Source organism: Mytilus edulis, chromosome 1 (genome assembly GCF_963676685.1).
Source record: "Mytilus edulis chromosome 1, xbMytEdul2.2, whole genome shotgun sequence".
NCBI classification, from domain to species: domain Eukaryota; kingdom Metazoa; phylum Mollusca; class Bivalvia; order Mytilida; family Mytilidae; genus Mytilus; species Mytilus edulis.
Genome location: NC_092344.1, coordinates 31,245,845 through 31,273,357, shown reverse-complemented (window position 1 = coordinate 31,273,357; position 27,513 = coordinate 31,245,845). Strand labels below are relative to the sequence as shown.

At 31.9% G+C, this 27,513-nt stretch overlaps 2 protein-coding genes across 4 annotated transcripts in view; both read left to right on the top strand.

Moving 5' to 3' along the window:
* Positions 1-27,513, top strand: part of LOC139529492 (neuronal calcium sensor 2-like) — a 104,897-nt gene that overhangs the window by 13,910 nt on the left and 63,474 nt on the right. For 2 of the 3 annotated variants that reach the window (XM_071325495.1, XM_071325493.1), the window contains 2 exons: positions 13,547-13,612; positions 25,535-25,556. The gene's annotated coding sequence lies outside the window, so the exon portion shown is untranslated. Of the gene's footprint in view, positions 1-13,546; positions 13,613-25,491; positions 25,557-27,513 lie in introns of all 3 variants that reach the window. The other variant, XM_071325492.1, reaches the window with a different exon arrangement.
* LOC139510792 (mucin-3A-like) lies at positions 459-16,387 on the top strand. Its single transcript, XM_071297354.1, has 3 exons — positions 459-515; positions 14,907-15,670; positions 15,805-16,387. Exons 1-3 carry the CDS (start codon positions 459-461, stop codon positions 16,385-16,387), a joined length of 1,404 nt encoding a protein of 467 aa, XP_071153455.1.

The window sequence follows — 27,513 nt, the reverse complement described above, 5'->3', positions numbered from 1 at the left end:
AATATGACCTGGTGATATAAATGTTATGGGCCATCTGTTTTATCTGTCTTTAGTGCAAATGGACAGGAAGTATTATTATAAATGTACACAAAGTTTGAGGCAAAATTAAGGGAAGCACATGTTTTTATACATTTTTCTGTATTTTAACTTAACTAAATCTTTGACATAAAGATAAAAAACAAACAGTATTTCTTTTATTATAAGATATATCAAATATTCAAGATTGAGGTAATTAACAGTTATTATTAGGGGCAAATCTCAAAGTGGTCACACTGTCACAATACCCCAAAAAACCTCAAACATTTAAAATTTGAACTGGGTTTGAGCATGCACATGGCAAGCAAAGATGTCTTCTAGCTATCATGAATAAAATATGAATTTTACAATGAATGTAGATTAAAAAAGTTACAAATAACTGTATTGACATTGATAAGTGCAGTGTATTCTTCTGATGACATATGACTCTTGGATTTAGGAAGATTGATGTTTTAACACATATCTGGAAACATCTTTTGGTAAGTACATTGGACAAAATGTTGGATTAGATTTGATTTCCACCATTTTGAATAAGTGTATAATTATGCTCTTTTAGTTCAAAATAGTGATATGTAAAGTGTTTTCTTTATAAACTTTAAAGAGTGAAGAAAAAAATGAGACAATGTATTTATGCATTAATTTATGTATTGTCAAAATGTGTAAGACAGGAGACATGTTTATCTTATTATTAAGACAATTTGTTTAAAAAAGTATTACTAATAAAATAAGAATATTCTAATATAATGAATTTGGTATAAAACTAGAGATCTATTCTTATTTGCTAGATAACTTCTAAAAAGCTAGGATAAAGCATTCATGTAGTCTGTTGTGAGTTGAGGTTTTTCAGCAGTATTTTGGCTATAAAAATACACAATTTAAAATTATTTTTCTACAATGTGTAGTCATCAGTGTGCAATTACCACACAATGCTCAACTTTTAAAGACCTAGCCCTCAACTTTTAATGACCTGGCCCTCATCTATTGGCCACCTAGCCCTCAACTTTTAATGACCTGGTCCTCAACTGTTGGCCAGGTAGCCCTCAACTCTAATTGCTCAACTGTTGGACACCTAGCCCTCAACTATGATATTTTCTCAACGTTGCTCAACTAATCTGCATAAAGTTGAGCATTGATAGTTGAGGGCTACCTAATTTGCATGGCAAAAATCCAGCTAGCCCTCAACTGGCCCTCAACTGGCCTAGTGATCATTTTTTCTGTATGGGATAGTTTTTTATCAGCTCAACATAGGGATAGTATTCCAGCGTTGGCAACATTAACTAACTTCTTAAAATCTTTATATTTAAGAAGGTCAAAGGCCTGGATGGGTTATACTTTGTATATAGATGCCTGTATATAGATGCCTTGTGATACAAAATTTCCGTCTATTACATGTCCTTTGTCCTTGACCTCATTTTCATGGTTCAGTGACTACTTGAAAAAAAGTTGATTTAATTTCTCTCTTATTATGAGTAACAGAATACCTATATTTGGTGTTTGCGTACCTTGCAAGGTCGGACAGTTTTCAATTGACCTTGACCTCATTTTATGGATCAGTGAACAAGGTAATGTATTGGTGGTCAAGTCCATATCTCAGATACTGAAAGCAATAGGTCTAGTATATTTGGTGTATGGAAGGAATTCAAAGTGTGCATGTCCGAGTGGCAGGTGTCATCTGCAGGTACCTCATTTTCATAGTAAACTGGTTATAGTTATTTTTTGTGCTTTGGTTTATTTTTCTTAGAAACTATAAAAAATAGGTCAACTATACTTAGTGTATTAAATGATTGTAAGGTGTGCATGTAATTCCCACTTGGTATAGACCTTGATATATATATATATATATATATATATATATATATATATATATATATATATATATATATATATATATATATATATATATATATACCTATAGGTATGTTCTTGGGTCATGATGAGTTTATGTGATAGATGTAGTAAAGCTTTATATTTAGGACTATCAATATAATATCAATGGTTTGAAAAGTAGGTGTCATTTCAGCGTGTGCACTCTTGTTTTTAGTAAGCCTTTTTCTGTTTTGAGTTTGCTTTGATATGGTAACTATGCAACATAGCCCTTTTAAGTTATTAGGTTGCTATTTCATTGACATATATCTTAGATTCCTATATACCGGTATTTCATTTTATTCATGCACATAGTATGTAAATGTCTCCTTCAAAAACAATAGATTATATTGGGCAATACATTTGAAAAGAAGCTTACACAAAGTTTATTGTGTAAGTCAAAAACTAATTAACTTTATTAAATTAGATTATGTAAGAACAACTGAAGAACCACATGCAAAATTGACTTAATGGATAAAATGTATCAAATCTAAATTTATCATTCAAGATGCAGCTAAATTGGTTCTAAATTCATAATAAATTTCATAGAATCCAAAAAAAAGTGCCCAATTAGTTGTATTTCTGGTTTTTACTGAAGCATTCATATTAGTTTTACAACTGCTGTTTTACTTATGAACGCACAAAGGTGTAATATGTTACCAAGGTTTTATGCATCAATTGTTTATCAAAGAAACAGGGATAAGAATCACACAAAAATATGTATAAATAGGTATTATTCAAGAATATTGAACAAGGTATTGTTTCATGTCATGCTGTATGCTCTAGCATGGGTTAGCATTATCTTTGTTGATATCTTTACAAATGCATACAGTAAGAGAGTTGTAAAATGTCAATAATTGTTAGGCCTACCCATGTTAAAATTAGCAAAGAGAAAGCTCCATTCAAATATGGAAATTTAGAACATTTTTCTTTCAAAGTTGTTCTATAAGGCATGGTAAAAAGGAAATCCCTATGTTATTTTTGGTATTAGTTCATGGCTTTTGTGTGCAAAGCAAAGACAGTGTTGCCATTGTAAAACATAAAACATTAATCATGAGGCAACTAAAAGTAGTGGGAGAAGGATGTTACACCCATCGGCATTACAAGAAACTGATATATGACCTTATGTGTTGAAAAGGCAGTTTTGTGTGTATTTTCTTAAGCAACCTCTACCTGAAAACAACCACTGGCTAAATCTACACATGAAAACCCCTTTCCCCAGCTTAAGGTAGCAAGAATGTGATCAATTCATGGTAAAGGATAGGTGTCTTTTACTGTACTGTCATTTAATTTTCTGAAGTCCAAACAATAACAAATAGAACCTTTCCTTTTCTTCACAAGGCACACTTGGACTGTTCATGAACTACAACTGGGTTCAATTCAATTTTTGTCAATAAAAAAATGTTTTACAATTCTTCCTCAAGAACATCTGTTTGTTTTAAAGCTACTCTCAGTGGTGATATTTATATAGTTTGCATCAGTTCCCCAAAGAGAACAATCAGGTCCCTGAAATGAATCTCTTTCAGAAGCATCAATAATAATTTCTCTATTTACAGAAATTGAAACTTGTCTAGCTATCTGAAATCTTGAACACTGGGAACTATTGTCTTTGAATAAAGGAATACTCTGACCTTTGACACTTTTAAAAACATTGTCTTTGATTTGAGTATTAATTTCATTCTCTTCAAAGAAATTCATTTCTAAGATCCATATGACACTTTTATATTAGCTACAATGACTTCTTGTTTAACTAATAAGGAACCTATAGCTATATTTAAAATGCATTTGCCTTTAACACTTAAAGCATTGCCATTAACAGTTGTCAATGTACCATCTAGGCATATCAACTCAGAATTTAATTTTAATTTCTCAAAAGTATCTTAAGAAATGTAATCCAGTATCAACAAGAAATGTAACGTTAATTTCATCAATTGCAGGCAAAAAATGGAAAAGACAATTTTGATTCACTAAATTTAATGAACTCTTCTAATTAGATCTGATATAAAACTTTCAGTTTTGTTTTGTGACCTTTTTATAAATTTTACACATTGAACAAATAAATCAATCAATGCAGAAACCTTTGACAACAGAATCAGATCCAAATACCTGGAATAGAAACAGATCTGAATACCTGGAATAGAAACAGATCTGAATACCTGGAATAGAAACAGATCAGAATACCTGGAATAGAATCGGATCTGAATACCTGGAATAGAATCAGATCTGAATACATGGAATAGAATCAGATCTGAATACATGGAATAGAATCAGATCTGAATACATGGAATAGAATCAGATCTGAATACACGAAATAGATTCAGATCTGAATACATGGAATAGAATCAGATCTGAATACCTGGAATAGAATCAGATCTGAATACACGGAAGAGATTCAGATCTGAATATATGGAATAGAATCAGATCTGAATACCTGGAATAGAATCAGATCTGAATACACGGAATAGATTCAGATCTGAATACCTGGAATAGAATCAGATCTGAATACATGGAATAGAATCAGATCTGAATACCTGGAATAGAAACTAAATTTTCAAGACTGGGTAACCTTGTAGTACAGTTGGTTAGTCTGACAGATACATGAGTAATCATATTGTCAAGACCATGTAACCCTGTAGTACAGTTTATAAAGTCAATCAGATACTAGAGTAACTCATCTTGTAGTACATATGCTATGTCTGTCGAGCAGTAACCATATCTTAACATCATGTTTCACCATTGATTTCTCTCACATAACACTTATTGTTTATTACCGATCAAGGTACTTGTCAAAACATAAAGATTAGGCTTTTCATAACAGTAGATGAATTTCCCATCAGAAAAAAAACATCAGAGTCATGCAATTAGTGAAGATGATAACATTCTTGTGAGATGCATTGTGGGTGTCTTGGTATCTTAGTTTACCTTGGAGTTCAATTATGATCTTTTTCTTTTTCGTTTTTGCATTGTTTGCATGGATTTTTGTGGATAATCTTTTGAATGTTTATTCTTTTATTGCATATTTAAGAAGTGGTTTTAGGTTTGTGTAAATTAAATAAGCATGATTATTATCTTGGGATGAAGGGAAAAGTAATATACCAATAATAAAAAAACACATAAAAACATAAAAATGTAAAGCCAGGTGCAGCTAGGTTTGGTTAATGGTAGAATGCTTGCCAAATATTTGTAATAATCAAAACTCAGATCTATGAAGGTGTTTACAGTTTGACAATCTGAACAAAAATTTTGAATGGATTTTTATTCCCTGCTAAGATTAGTCTGGGCTATTGTGTCTATGGGCCTGTGTGTTCATTGTTCATTCTGTAACTTTGAGGGTCATAGGTGCACTCTTGCAAGATGTTATTTCTGCCACTCTCCCAAAAATAATGTCTTAATTCTCAGTGCCACTTCAAATGTCATGACCTCATCCTTGTCCATGCACCCGTATTGAAGAACCTAATTGATGCATTGATACATTTGTTCTTGCCCGAAAGAAATATTTATCACTGGATATTAAGCAAGTTATACTTAATTACATATATTTTTATCAACATGTGGCTCAAATAATCTCAGGTCTACATTGACCAGAAGTCAATTTTGACATCCAACTTTCTGGATTTCTACTGATTTTGCTACTTTAATCTAAGGTGAAACAAAACCATTTAAATTCAAATCCATCCAGGAAAAGCAGGTTACATACAGAAAATTTGTTTGGTTGTTAGGAGTTTCAATCAGATTTTTAAACATTCAAAGTTTTATTTTCACTGTCTCTACAATAATAAATGATGTTAATCTACATACAATTAATCAAGCAATAGATTTCCCACAAATTGTTGAATACTGATGAGGCCAGAAATTGTGCATGAACATAACATGTCACATTTCTTTGAAAAACGCAAAATAAAGCAAAGATAATAAGGGCAGAAAAAATTGACGTTTTTTTTCTACATTCATGAATATTTTAATATGAGTTATCTGTAAAAAATAAATGCATAATAGGCCATTTATATAAAACAGAAATTACAAGTAATTTAGCAAAAAACAGCTTGTGTTTATCTTTAAAATAAAAAAGTTATGTATTTCTGTAGAAGAGAAAAATATGTCAACAAATCCTAATTTTTAGTAAATATCTGAAATTTCGACCTCATTTTACTCAAAAAGTAACACATGAAGGCATATTTTTTATTACATATTTGATTTAATCAGGTAACAAATAGCCTATATGGAAATTTTCAATAAAATTTAAATACAGATCAAAACTGTATTGTATGCCCTTAATATCTGATTTTTAATAACATTGTTTTCATGTTTTATATGATATATCCTCAGTTAATTAGAATTTTCTTATACTATTCATGATACTGTATAAACCTAGTTCTATGTTTATACTGACCTCATACATGTAATAGAACATGATCTGATAATGTCAGAGTCTGTGAGGAATAAATGACAATGTCATCATTATTCTAAATAAAGATGAGCCTAGGTATTGATGTAAATGAAATAGATCTAATCGTGCTGTAGAATATCTACTTATTAACTTAACATGACCAAGTTCAACAAACATCAATTCTGACAATTACATTCATTTAATATTGCATTAGCAACAAGGGTCATTAATATTTGGCTGGACTTTCTTACTGCTTAAAAAAGGGGAGTAAAAAGGGGGGGGTATTTGCACCGTTGAACGTGAAATAAAATTGCTATTTCACGATGAACAAACAATAAAAATGTCTTGAAGGTTGATCTTTTTACCGATTTCATGAAACACGGTGAATAACGAACCTTTTCACGGCTGCACATGAAATAAAAATGGCAAAACACATTGCACGAAAATAACCCTTTACCACCCTCTTAAAAGAATTATTAGAATAAACCAACACATTCCTTGTCCTTGCTTTTTTACCATATAATACATGTAATGATTAAAAGTAGCTTGTGTTGTGTTTGTCAATAAGACAGTAAGCATAAGAACTCATATTTTTAAAAAAGCTGAGTTTTTTATATAATAAACCAATTAAAGATAGTAGAGAAATATTGCTTGCCTAGTTTGATTTTCCATTACTATTCCCGAGTTATAGGATGTCCCTTGAATCAATGTCATATACTGCAGGTCAAATTAGATTTTCTCTGGTGGTACAGTTATCCATCTAGAGTTATGCCCCTTTAGTTGTTTCAGAAAAGTTAAAAACAATTTTCAGATTTTGATATTTTGTTTAGAGCTTTGATCACATAATAATGTTATATAACTATCTATAAAGATAAGCCCAATTCAAGTACAATTTTAATTTACCTTTGCAGACATGACAGAATTCTGCTCTTTGACTTATTTTAGATTATTTCTAGATCATTAAATTTGCTGTGAGCAATTATTTTATATGTTGTTTTTTGTTGCTGTTGTGTTTCTGCTAGCAATATCCATTCTGAGAACACTTCGTGAGGTCTGTTACATGAGGTATATTTTTTTTCTCAACCAGTAAAAGCTAGATTTTTCACAAGTTTTCTTGTAAAAGGCATAAATTTTTAAATTTATTTGCATTTAGATGAATATTTGAGACAAAATGATTTTATTAGGGCCCTGCCATAGGCAGGTCGCCCTATAGTGATCAGTCTGTCCGTCCGTCCGTCCGTCCGTCTGTAACACTTTAACTTTGTGTCCGCCTCATATCTAGAGAACCATTATGATTTCATACTTTATACTTTACATGTTTATTAACCACCACCAGAGGGCGTGTCATGATGTATGTACAACTTCCTAGGTCAAAGGTCAAGGTAAAAAAACTTTGGTTTCAGTTGACAACCCTGTGTCCTGTGGTGAAGATCGTGTCCGCTCTATATCTTGAGAACCGTTATGATTTCAAAGTTTATACTTGACATGTATATGAACCAACACCAGAGGGTGTGTCATAATTTATGAACGACTGCCTAGGACAAAGTTCAAGGTCAAAAACTTTGGTTTCAGTTGACAACCCCATGTCCTATGGTAAAGATCGTGTCCGCTCTATATCTTGAGAACCGTTATCATTTCAAAGTTTATACTTGACATGTTTATAAACCAACACCAAAGGGTGTGTCATAATTTATGTGCAACTTCCTAGGTCAAAGGTCAAGGTCAAAAACTTTGGTTTCAGTTGACAACCCCATGTCCTATGGTAAAGATCGTGTCCGCTCTATATCTTGAGAACCGTTATCATTTCAAAGTTTATACTTGACATGTTTATAAAACAACACCAAAGGGTGTGTCATAATTTATTTACAACTTCCTAGGTCAAAGGTCACGGTCAAAAACTTTGATTTCAGTTGACAAACCCATGTCCTATGGTAAAGATACAATTTTTTAATGCACATTATTCACAGCGGGGCCCACAGAGATGACTCCCATCTCAATGATATCTAGTTATTTATGTATTTATGCAGTGTATCTATATTGTGTATTATGATTCATAGAAGTGAGAATTATAACAACAATTTTTCATTGCAAAATACTCTAGACAGTATATTTGGAAACAACCTATATATGACAAATAATGATGTAGTTATTTAAGTAGCAAATTGGAAATTTTGTCCTAAATTGTGATTTTGTAGTTTTACCAAAATTTTAAACACATAGGTTTAGATAATATCTTTTCATTAGTAAAATTGAAAAAAATGAACTTTTTGCTTCTTTTAAGTAGAAAGGTTTATGCCTTTGGTGCAATAATTTAGCTGCTAATTCTATTCTTGTGGATAAAATGCTATAATAAAGGTCTAACTTAATGAACTGATACTTTCCTGACAGATTTTCCCCAGCAGTGGGAGTATTTTTCCTGTAAAGTTCAAGGTTTCATCTTCCAGATTATGTAATAAAATTCTTACTGTTCACGATAAAAATTTCACTGTTCGGGGGTGTTGAAATTAGTAGGGGTTATTAGAATAATGATACTTAAAGAAGTTATTTTTTGGAAAGAAATTGAGGTATGATACTTAAACAAGTGATTTTTATGTCATTATCCTAGATTCAGTACAAGGTCATCACCTGACATGACCTGGTCATCCTAGACAACACAGATGTTGGTTCTGATAATTTTAGCAACATAATTAGTCCCTGGATCATTAGTATTCTATATTTAAAACTACAATAAAATTAAATTATTACAGTCTAGTGATAAAATTGTACTACTTAAATAAGTGATTATTAAAGAAAGACAACCCTTACTTCCAACCTTTATGAACATAATGTTACTTGAGTCAGTGATTTAGAAAATCACTTATTTAAGTAAGTCCCCTGACTGCTAGTAGTACTATACTATATGATATTTCAACATTTTTGGCAGCTTTTTATTTTGACTTTTGTCGGAAGAACTTATTACTACTCATGTCATATATATAAGAAATAATTCTTTATTGCCATGCTCTATGATTCATTTGACTCGGGGAGGCATATTATATGTCACTATCTTTTGTACCTAGCGTAATCCAGATGTCAAATGTCCTATTGCAAATAGAAGATGGCTTTGTTTTCACAGTGAAAGAAGAAGGGCCTCAGTGACAAAGTGGTCTAAGTAGTTTTACTACTGTAATCACTAGCTAGTCAACACTGAGGTGCTCGTGCATGTTAACGTGACTCCAATCTTAATTGACTACGATCATCAGTTTTCCTATCAAAGGTCAGTGGTTTTCCCCGGGCACTCTGGCTCCCTCCACCCATAAAAACTGGCTGCCACGAAATAGCCTAAAAAGTGGTGAAAAAAAATGGTGTTAAAACACCAACAATCAATCAAAGGATAAGAAGAAAGTCAAATTAGAAGATTATTTAGAGTACTGTAAATACTGTAAATGTATAATTACTGAATTTACAATAATACAGGATGAGGAGAGATAATCATTAGTAAAGCAGACTAAGTATATGGCTTAATTATTCATATATTTTTCTATTGTGCTTCACTAATTAATATATAAATGGAGGAGAGAAGATGCTTGGGGGAAATAAAATACCATAACTTGAAGATGACATTAGACAGCTAAAAGAAAAAGTACTTTGTTATGGAAGTTTCAGCCAGGAGTATTTGTGACCACTTGATCCTTAAATTGTTCTTTATTATTTGTTTAAGCTCTGTTGCCTGTCAAAATGTAATTTATCTAGGGCTTAAATTTCTAAAAATCTATATCTCTACTACAACTCTAATGTTTAGAGGGATAATAGAATTTATATGGCAAAAAAGCACAAAGTTCTCTTCTTTGTTGTGATGTAATTTTCTAGAAATACTCATATCTGATAAGCCATAAAAATGAATTCTCAAATCTGATTAGCCGTATAAATAAATAGCATAAAATTAAAAACAAAACAGCTTTCTATAGAAATTAAATGAACTATTTTGATCAGATATTCTATAAACAATTAAAAAATTAAATGAGGGATCTTTAATATAGCTGTTGTAATTACAACTAAATGTTTGCTACAATTACATAAACCAATTACATTAGGTTAATTTCCTCCTTGACGAAGTGATGAAGTTGTACATACTTTATATACAGTTCAATTTCTATTCAATAAGTCTAACAATTTGTATGGCAATAACACAGTTTGTTGAAGTACATCATTGAATTGGTTTCTCTTTAGAATTTAGGCGCTGGAATCAATATATCTTTCTAGTGAATTGACGGGACCAAACATATTGCTGATTGATCATGTATCCTAACTTATTGATTCCGTGTATCAGCTTTGATTACTTTAGGATGGTTATAGATAGTTGTTAAAGGCTTTACGAGGGGAAGTTGTGACAGCCAATCGAATGTCATGGGTAGTTTGTTAAAAGACTTTTAGGCAAAAGACTGACAGATATAGAAAGTTAATGAACTAAGCTGGACGATTACGACAGAAATCGGTAAAAATAGTCAGGTGATAATGTGGAAATCTTTAAAAATTAATTACTTGATGAATTGATGGTAATTTTTTCCTTGATTTAGTAGACAACATACATAATAAAAACAAACAAAAACTACAGAAATAGCAGATTATTTATTGGAAAAACTAATGGAAAGTCAGTTTACAAAAGATTATTTTAATTCTATTTTTTATAGCCCGCCCAACAAAGTAATGGAATATATGAGTTGTCTGTCTGTCAGTCTGTTCATCAAGAGATAATAAGGATAATTAATAATTGATTCTTAATTTAAAGAGGGTAAACACAGTTAGTTAAAATAAATAATCTTCCCTAAGGCTCTCATAAACAATATAAACAAAAACTGATGTCAATACTCATAGTTAATTAACAATCATTTAGTTTAAAGTATTATTAGTAGAAATTAAACACTCGGAAGAGGTACAAATGTTATATACATTTAGATGAAGCATGTGTGCATAGTCATTTCATGAAATATGCAAATATATATTTCAAAGTGTTCAGAAGTGTTTATGTTTACTTTTACCTAATCAATGGAACTTATTGGTGTTAAATAAACTTTGTGTATTGGTGCCTTATCCTCTTGAAAACCCATAAGTATATGTACGATACCAGATTGCTGTTTCAGGTGAAATTATTTACCAGTAATGCCAAAATGGAAAATATGTTTGTTTCCCCTCCCCCATACATGTCAAAAATAAGCCCCCTGGTCCGTTTACAAAGGGTAGACCAGGGGGGGGGGGGGGGGGGGGGGGGGTGGAACAGACATTCTTTTAAATGTGGTCTAATCAAAAGATACAAAAAAATCTCATTTAACAACAGTGTATTGACCACATCTTTTTATTTGCTTTGGACTTATGGAGATTTAAGTTGTCAGTTTCAAAGTAATGGGGGGGAGGGGGGGGGGGGGGCGGGGGGGGGGGGGTAGCACATCTTTTTGTTAGCTTTAAATTTTTCCTAAGTTTAAGATTTAAATGTAGAAAAAATCCACCTTAATCATAAAAGTTTTGCACCACTACTAATCTTCATTCAAAAATTTAATGTATGTTAAAGTTTAAAGTAAAACTGACGCAGATTTAAGTGTAAAAGCAGTTCATATGGGGAATTGCAATGTCTATTTTCACACTTTAACATGTCATAAAATTCCTATGGTGTTAGAATTGTAATGGAAAAGTAATGGATCCCTTATGTCATTGCAAATTATCAAGTTGATTCCCCAGGCAAGACATGAATTATTGTTTTAGCTGCAGAAATTATAGATTGTTTTCAAATATAAATAGTAAAATTGATTCAACAAAATGATTTATTGAACAGCAATGAAACAAAATGATTGATTTAACACCAAAATGTATTTTTGATATATTTATTTTTAATTAATAACCCATAAGAAGTTAAGCCAATTATAAAGAATGACATCTTTAGCTTTCCAGCAAGTTCCCCTTACACACTGACACTTTGAAGTAAAATAAATAGAATATTGCATATTTGTGGTCATTCTATTTATTTTGGTTAATGTCTTCGTAACAATTTTATAGTATACATTACATCTATAAGAAAACTATTAAGAGATATTCTACATCAGAATACAACTCACTTGGCAGTATTCTTCATCATCTAAACAAATAGAAATATACACTTAGATTTATCTAAAGACCATTTTATTAAGCAGGAAAAATTCTGTTTGGTATGAGTCTTTGGTTACGTGCTGTTTTCAGACGAAAGAAATCATAACCGCAAACCAAAACATTCTGCACACTCGTTTAATCCATGCATCGTTCGGTCACGCGTTGTCTTATTTTTGATATTCAAATACGGCGATTAGTTATACTATAAATAAGAATAAGAAGATGAGGCATGATTGCCAATGAGACAACTTCACAAGAGACTACATGACATAAAAGTTAACAACTATAGGTTACTGTATGGCCTTCAACAATGAGCAAAACCTATATTGATAGTCGGCGATAAAAGACCCCAAAATGACAAATGACAAATATACCAATTTTTTAAATTTTTATTTTTAATTTTTTTTATTTATAACTTCCAATTTACAACATAATATACACAAATATACTAGCAATATATAATACATAAATCTATAGATATTATCTAATCAATACATCTTTCTATTTGGAAGCATTTTTTTTTTAAATGTATAAATATAAGATAAAGAGTAAAGCTGTTTGAACACCGGAGAGAGAGAGAGAGAAAGAGAAGGAATGTGAGAGAAAATATACCAATTTAAGCAAGAAAACTAACGGCCTAATCTGGGTACTAAACAATGAACGAAAAAGAAAATGATATACAGCAAAAAACATCAACTCAATTACAGGCTCCTGACATGGGACAGGCACATACACATTTTCTAGTTTCACTAGTTTGTTGGCACCAAACCCTTCCCCTAACCTGGGACAGTGGACTGTAACAGTACAACATAAGAACAATCAATTAACATCAGTTGAAATGGCTTAACTTATATGATGATACAAAGCAGAAAAATATGTAATAAAACACAGACTAAACTTTGTAGGGTATTTATACACTCCCTCAACAAAACAGACACTAAGTACAGATCTCAGGGGGTATTTATACATTCCCTCAACAAAACAGACACTAAGTACAGATCTCAGGGGGTATTTATACACTCCCTCAACAAAACAGACACTAAGTACAGATCTCAGGGGTACTGACTGATAGTTTAAAGCTAATAACATCTAATAAATTAAAACATGCATCTTAGACAAATGCTTACTTTAAATATTTTTCAGATATTTGTAAAATAGAATGAACTATCTGATATTCTAATCTGTGGTCTTGACATTAAAGGACAGTAAGTACTTTTTTAAATACCTAATATTTTACTGATTCAGGCCTTCAACAACTTTTGTAAACATGCTTTGACAATAATTTTTGTCATCATAAATGTTTTTTTTGATACAATCTATTGTGTTTGAATTGATACCAGACTTTACAGCAGGGAATTAAATTATTTTACACATTTTATCAAGCATGTTGGGAATTAAAATAAAATGTCAGTTTGTTGACAATGATGTTGTATTGTAGCGACATAAGGAACAAATCAATGAAAGAATACTCTAGGAATGAGGAAGCATAACCGATTCATTTATGAAAATTTGATTTTTTTATATTGAAAAAAATATTTTTGAAATTTATGGATATCAATTGTTGCATTGATGTAATTAAAGTTGAGATTTAAGTCAACTTGATTTTACCTATCAAATTAAAATCACTATATTGAAATACTATTGATGACTTTCCCATACATTTTTGTATGTCAGAACATAAATGTTATTACGATTGTTGAATGATGTCTTTTGCATGGATTGACCTCTGGTCAACCAATGTAACTCATTCATAAAAAACAACTTGAGATTGGAATATTATAATCTTGTTAGCATATATAAGAATAAAGCAAAAAAATAATACGTTTATTGTCTATATGAACCATAGAGTTAGTCAGTCAATCTTTAATTTCTTTATGACATATGGCCATTATCAGAATTATGTCTTAATTATTACAATATACAATAAAAACTGGATTATATGTTTGGGTTCATCAGTGTAGTAGTTCAGTAATTGACTTTAGTGTATCCCATGGGTAGGTCACCAGTGTGAACTATTTACAGAGAATATCTCCAGAGTCTAGTCTCCATGATAATTATACTGGACATTCAGACACATCATAAATTTCGTGTGTGTAAAAGTGAAACTTGACTGAGTTTGTAGGTACAGGATAGATCTTTAATTTCTTTGTAAAGTACAGACTTACTGTTTAATACTATATCATTTCTTTTGAGATTTCTGGAGGTTCACTTGATGCCCTTTCTTAATGGAGTTACAGACAATTGAATCTTACATTATATTGAATTAAACAGAGGAGGCTCCTGGGATAGGATTTCAATACATGCTTAGTTTCAGTTGAAACCAAACAATTCATTTGTAGACAATTTCAGCAGCAGGTTTTGGTTCGATGCAAGGTCATTGAGGTTATTTGGAAATGACTAGAACCTGCATTATAAATGATGAATGCTGCTGTCTGTGTTCTCGTAGAATTAAAAAAAAGTTCCTGTAATGAATTCATTAATAATACATGTATCTTGAACATAGAAGATAGAAATAAAGAGATGTGGCTTGATTGCCAATGAAACATCTCTCCACCAAAGACCAACTGATGTAGGTGTAAGCACCAATAAGACATCTCTCCACCAAAGACCAACTGATGTAGGTGTAAGCACCAATGAGACATCTCTCCACCAAAGACCAACTGATGTAGGTGTAAGCACCAATGAGACATCTCTCCACCAAAGACCAACTGATGTAGGTGTAAGCACCAATGAGACATCTCTCTACCAAAGACCAACTGATGTAGGTGTAAGCACCAATGAGACATCTCTCCACCGAAGACCAACTGATGTAGGTGTAAGCACCAATGAGACATCTCTCCACCAAAGACCAACTGATGTAGGTGTAAGCACCAATGAGACATCTCTCTACCGAAGACCAACTGATGTAGGTATAAGGACCAATGAGACATCTCTCTACCAAAGACCAACTGATGTAGGTGTAAGGACCAATGAGACATCTCTCTACCAAAGACCAACTGATGTAGGTGTAAGCACCAATGAGACATCCCTCTACCAAAGACCAACTGATGTAGGTGTAAGCACCAATGAGACATCTCTCTACCAAAGACCAATTGATGTAGGTGTAGGCAATGAGACATCTCTCTACCAAAGACCAACTGATGTAGGAGTAAGCACCAATGAGACATCTCTCCACCAAAGACCAACTGATGTAGGTGTAAGCACCAATGAGACATCTCTCTACCAAAGACCAACTGATGTAGGTGTAAGCACCAAAGACCAACTGATGTAGGTGTAAGGACCAATGAGACATCTCTCTACCGAAGACCAACTGATGTAGGTGTAAGCACCAATGAGACATCTCTCCACCAAAGACCAACTGATGTAGGTGTAAGCACCAATGAGACATCTCTCTACCAAAGACCAACTGATGTAGGTGTAAGCACCAATGAGACATCTCTCCACCAAAGACCAACTGATGTAGGTGTAAGCACCAATGAGACATCTCTCCACCAAAGACCAACTGATGTAGGTGTAAGCACCAATGAGACATCTCTCCACCAAAGACCAACTGATGTAGGTGTAAGCACCAATGAGACATCTCTCCACCAAAGACCAACTGATGTAGGTGTAAGCACCAATGAGACATCTCTCCACCAAAGACCAACTGATGTAGGTGTAAGCACCAATGAGACATCTCTCCACCAAAGACCAACTGATGTAGGTGTAAGCACCAATGAGACATCTCTCTACCAAAGACCAACTGATGTAGGTGTAAGGACCAATGAGACATCTCTCTACCAAAGACCAACTGATGTAGGTGTAAGCACCAATGAGACATCCCTCTACCAAAGACCAACTGATGTAGGAGTAAGCACCAATGAGACATCTCTCCGCCAAAGACCAACTTATGTAGGAGTAAGCACCAATGAGACATATCTCCACCAAAGACCAACTGATGTTGGTGTAAGCAACTATAAGTCACTGTACAGCCTTCAACAATGAGCAGAACCGGTTCAACCCATGGAGTTTTTAGTCAGCAATAGTATAGCAAAATTGTAGCAATAAAAGACCCTGGGATAATAGACAACTAACGAGTCAAAAATGGAGACACAAATTGAGATTAATTGGCAGTGTTGATTGAAAATGAGGAATGTAACCACCATAAAATTATAGGAATTACCTCACTTTCTATTTTGATTTAACTTGTTTCAAAGGAATTCATAAGAGTTCATCACATTGACTTTGAATCTATTTAGACTACGGTAGTTATGACAAAAAAAGAAAAAACTTTCATGATTAGTCTATTAACTTTTCACCATTTTTAATGAAAGATTTGAAAATTATTCCGACTGGATTAAATTTATTGGAATTTAACACTTTTGATAAATTGAAATTTATGTTTTGTCAATGAATTATTCAAGATCAAAAATTAAAAACCGTCAATTAGTGATTTTCCCAGCAGTATTATTATATTGATATATGAAGGTACTGCAATATCTCAGTTAATTATTGAACTTCACATTATTGTAATTCATAGACCTTGGCTGTGTAGTCTTGGGTTTTGATTATTACAGGTTCTATGTTTAAAGGGATTAGATGTCAAATTCAAGTTCACCGATTGGAATCAAATTATCATATTTGATTCTACCATACAATGCAGGTTCTATGTTAAAACGGCATAAGTTGTCAAATTCAAGTTCACCAATTTGAATCAAATTCTCTATTTAATAATACCATACTAAAAGGTATATCCAATTCACAAAAAGTAAAAGAAACAATTAACAAGGCATGGACTCGTTATAATGTATCAGCTTTTTATGCATAATATAGACTAGACACCAATGCTAATTAAACTTGAAGATGTCCTCTGAATAATGTGGATAATCATAGCACCATCTATAAAGAAAAACATAGATATAGATAAACATACAATTATTGACTTGCAAGTCTATAATACATTGTCACTGTTTTAAACTTATATTGACCAAATTGAACCAAATTGACTGCTAAAAGCGAAACATAAATTAAGCACAGTTTACTCTATTGAAAATGTGCAATCTTCTTTGTAATAGAAAGTGTTGTGCGCTGCACAGAACATCAAAATACATAACTAACTTGGAATTTATTAAAAAATTTAACCACAAGAAATTTTGCTCATTCCATAATTAAAAATAATTCCAAGTTGAAATAATAGCCTGTTTTTTTCATATTTTTGTGTTAATTTGTTCCCTGTAAATTTATTGAAACAATTTGGGCTTTAAGAAAATGTTTATATAGATTAAATTAAGAAGATGTGGTCTGATTACCAATGAGACAACTCTACACCAGAGAACAAATGACATATTAGTTGCCATCTTTCAAGAAGGACATTAGTAAAGAAATTCATAACTAATAATATTTGTATAAAATCCAATATGCCAATTCTTTTGACATTATATAACAATGCCTGATCGAGTAACTGATAATTGTAACCGTTACTACATGTATAATTGCAAAATTAAATGAGTGTTGGAACAATACGAAATTTGATTATAATTTTACAATAAGTTAACGATAGATGATTTATCATGAAATTGATGATGAATTATAGGAAAGTGGCCCCCCTGTTTCCTTCCCTGTTCTGTTTTTTCCACTTTTGAATTTGATGTATGGAGCTGCAACACAACACTGATATATTAAGACACTTGTAGACAAAAGTCATTATCAGGATACTCCAAATTTGGTCTTGAGAGAATCGGTAAAGTAAAGCCGTCCATAAATCAACCTATTATTAACTGGTGCTTAACTGATGTCGGGATCATCTGTCAGAGTAGAACTGTAATTACCTTGTCAGTAGATGTATATCTTTCCCTTTACTTCCACAATTAATTCAATTATAGTTGATTGGTAAAATTCACTTTCCAACACACTGACAGTTACGCAGCTTAAATTCAGTTTGGTACCGTTTTATTTCAATCTCGGTTTTAAAAGTTATTGATTGATTCTAGTTGAAAGTTGCAATTTTTTAGATTTTTGCCATTTTTAAGTATTTTATTTTAGCAAAAATAAACACTTTAATATGAATATGCAACTACTGTTATATAATTGATCGGAGTGGCTATTTGTCCGGCTAGGTTAAAAAAAAGTGGATATAGGATAATAAAAAGCCACGGTGGGGTAATGAAATACAAAAAAAAATGCACGAGTCAAACATGACCCGAGTTTGTTTTACAAGTAATTTCTTCGCTCTTCTTACAATGTAAACCATAGATGAAGTAATAAATATGGAATATATAATAATGACTATTATATAATAGTAATATGAAGAAAACAACAATTTCAATTACCAGTAACAAGATTGGGCCCTAACAATAAAGATAACAAACATTTGCCAGCCCCTGGTGCTGCTGAAGATAATATTACACACACACACAAATAGTGACATGGGCATTGTATTGGCTGGACAAATAGTCCTGGTACTATTCGTTCGGCTAGCTGGACAAATAGCAACTGCCATAATTGATACCATCATATATATCTGCTTATAATGGTACCAAAATTGTTTGGATTATGTATATTACATTTTGTTTCATAGGAAAGTTGCATTGAGTGCTTCTTTATAAGGAATTATATTTTGTTTTATTAAGTAACTATATTTGGTTTGCACATGCTTGTTGACAGAAATCAATTGAGCTTGATGTAAATTTCAGGGTTCAATGGTTCAAGTAAAGTTTTTGTAGTTAGAATAGTATTTTAGAAGAGGTATTTTAAAAACTCTTGGTAGGCTTGATGTTCGGTATATTTAGAAAAGTAGAGCAAAGAGTATCTTTATTAAGAACAAATGTATCTTACTTGATGTGATCTCATGGTTGGTGGACTAAATTTTGTTAAAGGTTATTTTTTTGGGGTAGAGATTGCATGAAATGCCATCATATCCCTATGGTACAGACATAATATCTATATTTTTCAAGGTTTATCACTTCCTTTGATAGATTAAAAAAATAGTGCAGTGAAGGGATCATTATTTATCTCCTATACAGTCTATTTTGCAATGTCATGCAATTTATTGATGATATGTTATACTTTGATATTTCAGTTTCAATATGATGTGTATTTGAATTACAATATTTGTCAAGAAAACATTTTTTTTTTTATCAAAAATTTCATAAGTGATGCATGGTGTATGAATCTGATATAAAGATAGTTGAGCTACAAATGCAATCATTAACAAAGGAAGATAACTCCAACTCAAATTTTTTATTTGCCTCTCAAAATTGTTTTAATGATTTATTTAAAAATGAATAAAATTTCAAAATGAAAGCAATCTATACCCTTCAGTGATCACAAGCACTTTGATTTGTAATTGTAAAAAAAAATCAACTACATTAAGGTTTTGCATGTAACTAGATTCTCATATCGAACAATATTTCGGCACATTGATTTTTTTTTTAATTAGGTCAGTCAGCCTCTAAATTACTTTTCAAACTAAACCCAATGTGAGTCTCAATATTTCAAACTTATTATTTAAATATGATACAGAAGTTTATCATATACTTATAGAAAATAATTGTATATTTGTACCCCATGATAAAACTTATTTGTACATATATTTATTCCACAGGGACTCGGTTAGTAGATTAAAATTTTGTAAATCAATGTTTTTAATTTATTTTTTATTATTTCCTGTCTATTGGCCATACCTTGTAGTGTTAGATATTGAATAATTTAATTGATTGATAGCGTTGAAAAACTAGATAAGATTGATTGCGCTTTGTGCCAAAAAAAAAATTCCGACTGAGACAAAAAAAACAACATAGCTCCCTTGAAGTTCAAATGGTTGCTCCTCTATTACTACCCCAAGGAGGCAGAGCTAGACTGTGCATAAACAACTTTTGAGATTGAAGTTAAAGCACTGGTTTAAGCTCCTCCTATTCATTGCTTATCAAATGAGAAGTTCTCTACGGCAGGATTGGACAGTGAAATAACTAACAAATCATTCAGTAAACACACTCTACTAAAAATAACTGAGTTAACTCACCAGAAGATCAAAGGAAAATTTACCATTTTTGTTACAAGTACAGTTTATTCTTTGACCAAGCTTTGAAAAACTTTGATAGTGACAACAGATGGCTAAGACCAAGTTTACCACGTCACATTTTTCTTTGACCAATTTTAATTTTTATAATGACAACTGATTAACATTATCTCATGATGTTTCAAACAAAAGTAAAATCTTTAAAATCAACCTATTATTGACAATTTTTCAGTGATAGCTGGTTAGCCTGTTATCACTGCACAAGTTTTGAGTTCTATTACTTGCTTATGGCAATTTAAGGTCCTTTCATCTCCAATCATAATTAACTAGGACTGCAGTTTTCTACCAGAAGGTGGATTATTAGGTTCTCTCTTGGTATCACTCTTGCTTTCACCAATTATAGCTAGCCTCCATTAGATAGACAAATATACTGGAAGTGCCATTTAAAAATACCAACAACCAATCTATAACTGTATACCTATTTCTTGAAAAACATCAATCAATTAATAATTAACCTCCATTTTTTTATTTTTTATTATCACAAGAACAAGTGCTAATCATTTCTTTAGTAGATACAGATAATAATAAAATAAATTTACATAGTTTATTGAATATTCCTCACATAAACCAGTGGAAAGTCAAGTGCAAGCTGATTTATACAACATCTTCATGCTCCACTTATACAAGTAAACGTGTATCATTAATTAAATGTCTTCTAATTGTTGGGGTGATATCTTTAATTAATTATTCACTAAAATAGAACCAACGTTATTTATGATCCATAGAAAGCTGTTTACAATTATTCTCTCTGGTTAGCTGGTAGACCAAACTTAATGATGGTAATTTTGTATGCACTTCAATAAATCCCACATTTAATACTTAAAAAAATTACCACTTAGAGGGCGCTATTATCTAAACTGTCTGGAGAAAGATACTATAATTACCTTCACAAAATTGCTTCTGATAATTGTGGAGATCAAGCATCATTGATTAAGGAAAAGTTAAAGTAGGATTTGTCAGAAAGCTGTGTGGCTGTTGATGTATGATAGTCAGTACCAGTTAGTCTTGTTATTTGGCTTAATTCCTTTAGTTGACAGTCCATCTTGGTAAGTTCCCATGCAGGTCCTTTGGCTGCACACTCCTGAAATATTGTATGTATTTGTGTTCATCTGTAAAGAGTAGTATCTAATATGATTGATGAAGCTTGTTATCATTATTTCTTGAAGACCTTATATCTTCAAGGTTTATCACCCAACAAATACTGATTAGTTTTGGCAAATAGGGTTTTTAAGCAACATTAAAGTTTGAAAGTTTGAAGGCTTAAAGGTGATAACAGTTTGGCACACACACACAAAGTGACTTGATCCCATAGGCACATGCAATCTCTGGTGCAGAGCTCATTTCTGTTCCATACATGTGCCGCAGTACTGCACTTAATAGGAGTGTTGTGTTACAAAGTATTGAATGGAACAGATATGACCTCTGCACCGGAGATTGAGGCACATGTTCAATAAGCCTACCTATCCAATTTCATTACCAGTTTATATAGAACACAGTCCTATCTAACAATTATGTACATTTGTGGAGTTGTAATCATTGGAAACAAATGGAAGTTGGCTCTCTTGCACCTTTAATTAATTTTCTGGATTTTTTTTTGTACACTTCATTATAAGAGGTGAAAGAGTGATCTAATGCTGAAAAAGTATTCCAAGGCTAACTTCATACAATATAACAATAGCCTCATTAGTGATAAAAAAATGACTTAGACACTAGGTCAAACTAGGTCATGGTTGAATGTATATCAGATTGCTCAGACACTCACATTAAAGGAGTAGGTTCAGTTAAAGACCCCTTTTTAGCCCCAAAATATAGCAGTTTTAGAAAATTTTAAAATGTAATCTGTAAGCTATATTTTGGAAAGTAAAATGCTTCTGCTACATAAATATGAGCTGTTTTTGACGATACAATGCACAAATATCGCGTTCTAGCATCATTAAGTCATGCTAAATTACTAAAATCTTCAAAATTTTAGCATTTTGGTTAATTTTTAGACGGTTTCCGTCTAAAATGAAAGTGGCCGCATTCATGTTCATTCATAATATTGAAATGTTAGATGTATTTGATGATAATGCAAAACATATATAAAGGTTGAGGATGAACACGGATGCGGCCACTTTCATTTTTGACAAAAACCATCTGAAAAGTGACGTTTTTTGGCATGTTTGATAGATTTTTCGTATTTAAGCTTGAATCAGAGAGTTTTTAATGACTAAATCAGTTAAAATCTTTCACATAAACTAATCGAATCAATTGAAATATACACTTAAGTGTTTAAAAAGTGGCGAAAAACGTTCGTTAGACGAACCTGAAATTTGAAGCCAAAATCAGCCCTTACCGGACCTACTCCTTTGTCATAGAATAAAATTATATTCGAGACAGAATGTTGGCTCTATACATGTGAGCAATTAAGGAATTATAAACTAAAGTCAGAAAGATCACTTCTGATAAATCAAGTCAATTTTATTTCAAAGGTTTCTGAGACTTTTTATGATGGAAATTGATAAATAAAATCATTTAGTACAATAAAATGTGAATTTCTAATGAGAGTATTATGGTTGCCAATCTTATGTGATTATTCCTTTATAGTATACATATCTAAAACTTTACTATATGTTTTGTAACTGGATATCAATAATTAAATTGTTTTTGAGAACATTTAACTGCTTTGAAGTTCTTTTTACTAAATCTATCCACAAATAGAAGTAGAAAATCCTTGAGCTATCATGTCAGGTAAAATACTCCCTTCGGGAAACACTTCCTATCCATTCAACTTATTTACTAAGGGAAACAAAGTCATTAATTAATTGTAATTGATTAATTTATTGTTTGAGGGCAAATCAAGATCAGTGGTAGGTGTACAAAATTATCTGCACTCATTGGTAGTGTTTTTGTTTTGTTTCTACAGAACATAAAGTCTGAGAAGCAAGACTTATGATTGCATGCTATTTCCAATTTCAGCTTCAGCAGTGTCAACAAATTTAAGAGTTTTTACATTAGGATTTTTAGAATGGAAATGGGGAATGTGTCAAAGAGACAACAACAAGGCCAAAGAGCAGAAAACAGCCCAAGGCTGATTTGATTGAGGGAATTCAATCCATTTTTCACACATTCAAAATGTACTTATTCATGAACTACTGATATACATTAAAAGCACACCAAAAAATCTAGACATTTCATTTTGTCGAGCCTGCAACTTTTGTTGCAGAAAGCTCGACATAGGGATAGTGATCCGGCGGCGGCTACGGCGGCGGCGGCATTAGCTAAATTCTTAAAAGCTTTATATTTTAGAAGGTGGAAGACCTGGATGCTTCATGCTTTGTATATAGATGCCTCATGTTACGAAGTTTCCGTCAGTCACATGTCCAATGTCCTTGACCTCATTTTCATGGTTCAGTGACCACTTGAAAAAAAAGTTCAGATTTTTTGTAATGTTGAATTCTCTCTTATTATAAGTAATAGGATAACTATATTTGATATGTGCGTACCTTGCAAGGTCCTCATGTCTGTCAGACAGTTTTCACTTGACCTTTACCTAATTTCATGGATCAGTGAACAAGGTTAAGTTTTGGTGGTCAAGTCCATATCTCAGATACTATAAGCAATAGGGCTAGTATATTCGGTGTATGGAAGGACTGTAAGGTGTACATGTCCAACTGGCAGGTGTCATCTGACCTTGACCTCAATTTCATGGTTCAGTGGTTATAGTTAAATTTTTGTGTTTTGGTCTGTTTTTCTCATACTATCTGCAATAGGTCTACTATATTTGTTGTATGGAATGATTGTAAGGTGTACATATCTAGTGGGCAGATGTCATTTGACCTTGACCTCATTTTCATGGTTCAGAGGTCAAAGTTAAGTTTTTGAGTTTTGGTCTTTTTATCTAATTCTATATGCCATAGGTCAACTATATTTGGTGTATGGAAATATTTTATGATCTTTATGTCAGTCGCGCAGGTTTTATTTGACCGTGACCTCAATTTCACGGTTCATTGCACAGTGTTAAGTATTTGTGTTTTGGTCTATTTTTCTTAAACTATATATATATAAGTAATAGGTCAACTATATATGTTGTATAGAAGCATTGTTAGCTGTACATGTCTGCTTGGCATGGTTCATCTGACCTTGACCTCATTTTCAAGGTTCATTTGTCTTTGTTTAGTTATCTTGGTTAATGTTCAGTTTATGTGATAGTTGTAATAAAGCTTAGCTTTATACTTAGGACTATCAACATAATATCAATGATTGGTATAGAAGGCGAGACATTTCAGCGTGCACACTCTTGTTACAGTGAAATGCTTTTTTAAAAGGGTACGTCTGAATGTTTAATTCTACAGGAAGAATATTACCGCCACAGTGCAGTTCATAAAATCTTGATTATTGCAGAATCACAGAACAAATCAAGAATGTCCTTCAGAAAAAACGCTTCTGTTTTGATGCTTCATATAACATCAGAATACTAAAAACACAATCATGTATATAAAATATTCAAAAACTAAAACCATTTATATAATTGTGTGTAATGGACCTTTCACATTATTGCTTAAAAAAGACAGTCTTGTTTTTTAATGTTTTGTTTATATTCATGTTGACAAATTGATCCCTGCATAAATGTTATGACTTAAGTTGTCAGCAATCTAACATAAGAATATGCAGTCAGCTTTGAAAATGGACACAGACAAACATATGTAACTGACAATCTGGTGTAGTTTAGGCTGTAGTTTAAGCTGTTGAAATGTCTGCTGTCTGTAAATCACAATTATGAAAGTACATAAATACATGCTTTTTTGTTTGGTATTTTATTAATAGATATGATAATTTTCCCAATATTACATTGTGACAGTTTGTCAATTGGATCACAATTATTTAATTTTTTTTCATGTAAGGTTTAGATAGGTTTATAAACAAGAGGAAAAACACAATAGCATGATCAAGAAAACCTGCACTGATCATCAGCTACAGAAGGGGGCAACCACTAATTCATTTATTCTTCCCTGTATAAAACTGTTAATTTTGCTGTGTTTTATGTTTACAGTCTACCGGTACATATCAGCAAGCAGCTTGGGAATATTTTCCAGTCAACAAAAGAGGAGAAAAAATGTAAGTCACATATCAGACTTTTACATACTATCTTGTAATTGTGTCAGTTCAAAGATACATGCCATACCAGTAGATGTGGCAACTCTTCATTCAAGTTACAATTTGTAAAAGTTAATCATTAACCAAAGTAGGGCCTTCAACACGGAGCCTTGGGTCACACCAAACAGAAAGCTATAAAGGGCCCTAAAATTGACTAGTGTAAAACCTTTCAAACAGGAAAACCAACGGTCTAATCTATATAAAAAAATAATTTGAAACATTTTAGAAACCAATTCAATGTAGACAACCACTGAACAACAGGTTCATGACTTAGGACAGGTGCAAACAAATTCATTTTTCATAAACTTCATTGTTTTCAAAACATTGATATGAAATCAGTAAATGTGGTGTGATTGCAAAATAGTCAACTATCCACCTAAAAATAAGTGTATAAGTCAAACCAATAAAGTTGATACATTGAGAAAAAGAAGAATTTTCAATCTTTGCCCCCATTTTCATGTTTTTTTGTGCAATGAAAAGAGGAATGACAATTTTATTTTTGTATGTGCCCTATTCAGGCTAATGATAACGATTTTGAAGCATATATGACTTGTACTTAATGCTTCATCAGTCAGTAAATCCTTGGTTTTGACATAATTCTGATAGATGGACAAAACTTGAACACTTCTGGAAAGCATATGTCAATATTATTTAATGTGTATCTCCTATTGATTAACATACAGACCATTACACCCAAGAAAAAGGAATATAGATTAGAATCTTACACTTCTGGTCACTAGGTCTTGGTATTGCCTTTTTGTATTAGATATCGTTATATAAATTAGATTATCCTTCTACAAACCTCAGTCCGTTGACAACAAATTGTCTAATATCTTAAAAACCATAATAAATGAAGAAAAGCTGACAGGCAAAAATTCTCAGAACGACAAGATATTTTCTAGGTTATTTTTCCATACAAATTATCTGACTATTCCTAATAGGAGTTATTGCCCTTATATGACAATGGTTTACCCATTTTTGGCATATGGCGATTTCTAAAGATGTTATCAAATAGAGAAAAAACTGAACAATGAATATGATCATCAAATCAAGATCTACAAATAGTCAAACATGACCAAAATTGTTAATTCAGAGTCCCTTAGGAAATTACAAGTTTAACAATATTTTTTTGGTGTGTTTTTTTTTTGCATTTTTCTTGATTATAGGATATTAAGAGAAACTCATTACCAAAATTAGATCTACATAAGTAAGTAAAAATCCATTATAGTCATCAATCACACCGTTTAAGGAATAATTTTTGTTATAAGATGATTTTTCTTCTTTTTTTGAGGGTTAACTAGTTAAAAACAGAGTTAATCTGAATCCGCAGCAAAAATGATCATCAAACCAAGATTTTCATATAAGTCAACATAACTGAAATCATCAGTGGACTCCTTATAGGAGTTAATGCCCTTAATTGATGAGTTTGACCTTGCATCACATTTTTGGCAATTATTTTAAAACATACATGACATAGGGAAGGGTTCATCTGTCCTTGACCTCATTTTCATGGTTCATTGATCAATGTTAATTTGTTGTTATTAGGGTTTGTTTCTGAGATGCAGTAAGCAATATCCTAACTATATTAGGATTATGATATACATTTCAATCATGATAAGTAAAGCAGTTCAGACATTTCAGGGTGTGTACACTTTATTTTGTATATAAATATATACTACAATGTATATTTACTGACTATTCTCTATAGTGCCCACTCTTGTTGTATGTAAATGTATAGTATATTATATAGACTACTCTCTATAGGTAAAGAAACATTTATCATACCTGCTATTTTATTCTTCTATCTATTTTTTCATTTATAGGATAATCTTTATTGTCATATAAATGCATGTAACAGCTTGTGATATAGTCATAAACATGTTATTATCAAAGCAGGAAATTTCAGATTTTCAATGTA

Excerpts from the sequence above, each read along its gene's own strand:
- LOC139510792 (XM_071297354.1), top strand. The coding sequence starts at position 459 with ATGACTCTTGGATTTAGGAAGATTGATGTTTTAACACATATCTGGAAA. Across the intron at positions 516-14,906 it reads ATATCTGGAAACATCTTTTG|AAGATAGAAATAAAGAGATG; the intron begins GTAAGTACATTG and ends TCTTGAACATAG. Across the intron at positions 15,671-15,804 it reads AGCACCAAAGACCAACTGAT|ACCAACTGATGTAGGTGTAA; the intron begins GTAGGTGTAAGG and ends TCTCTACCAAAG.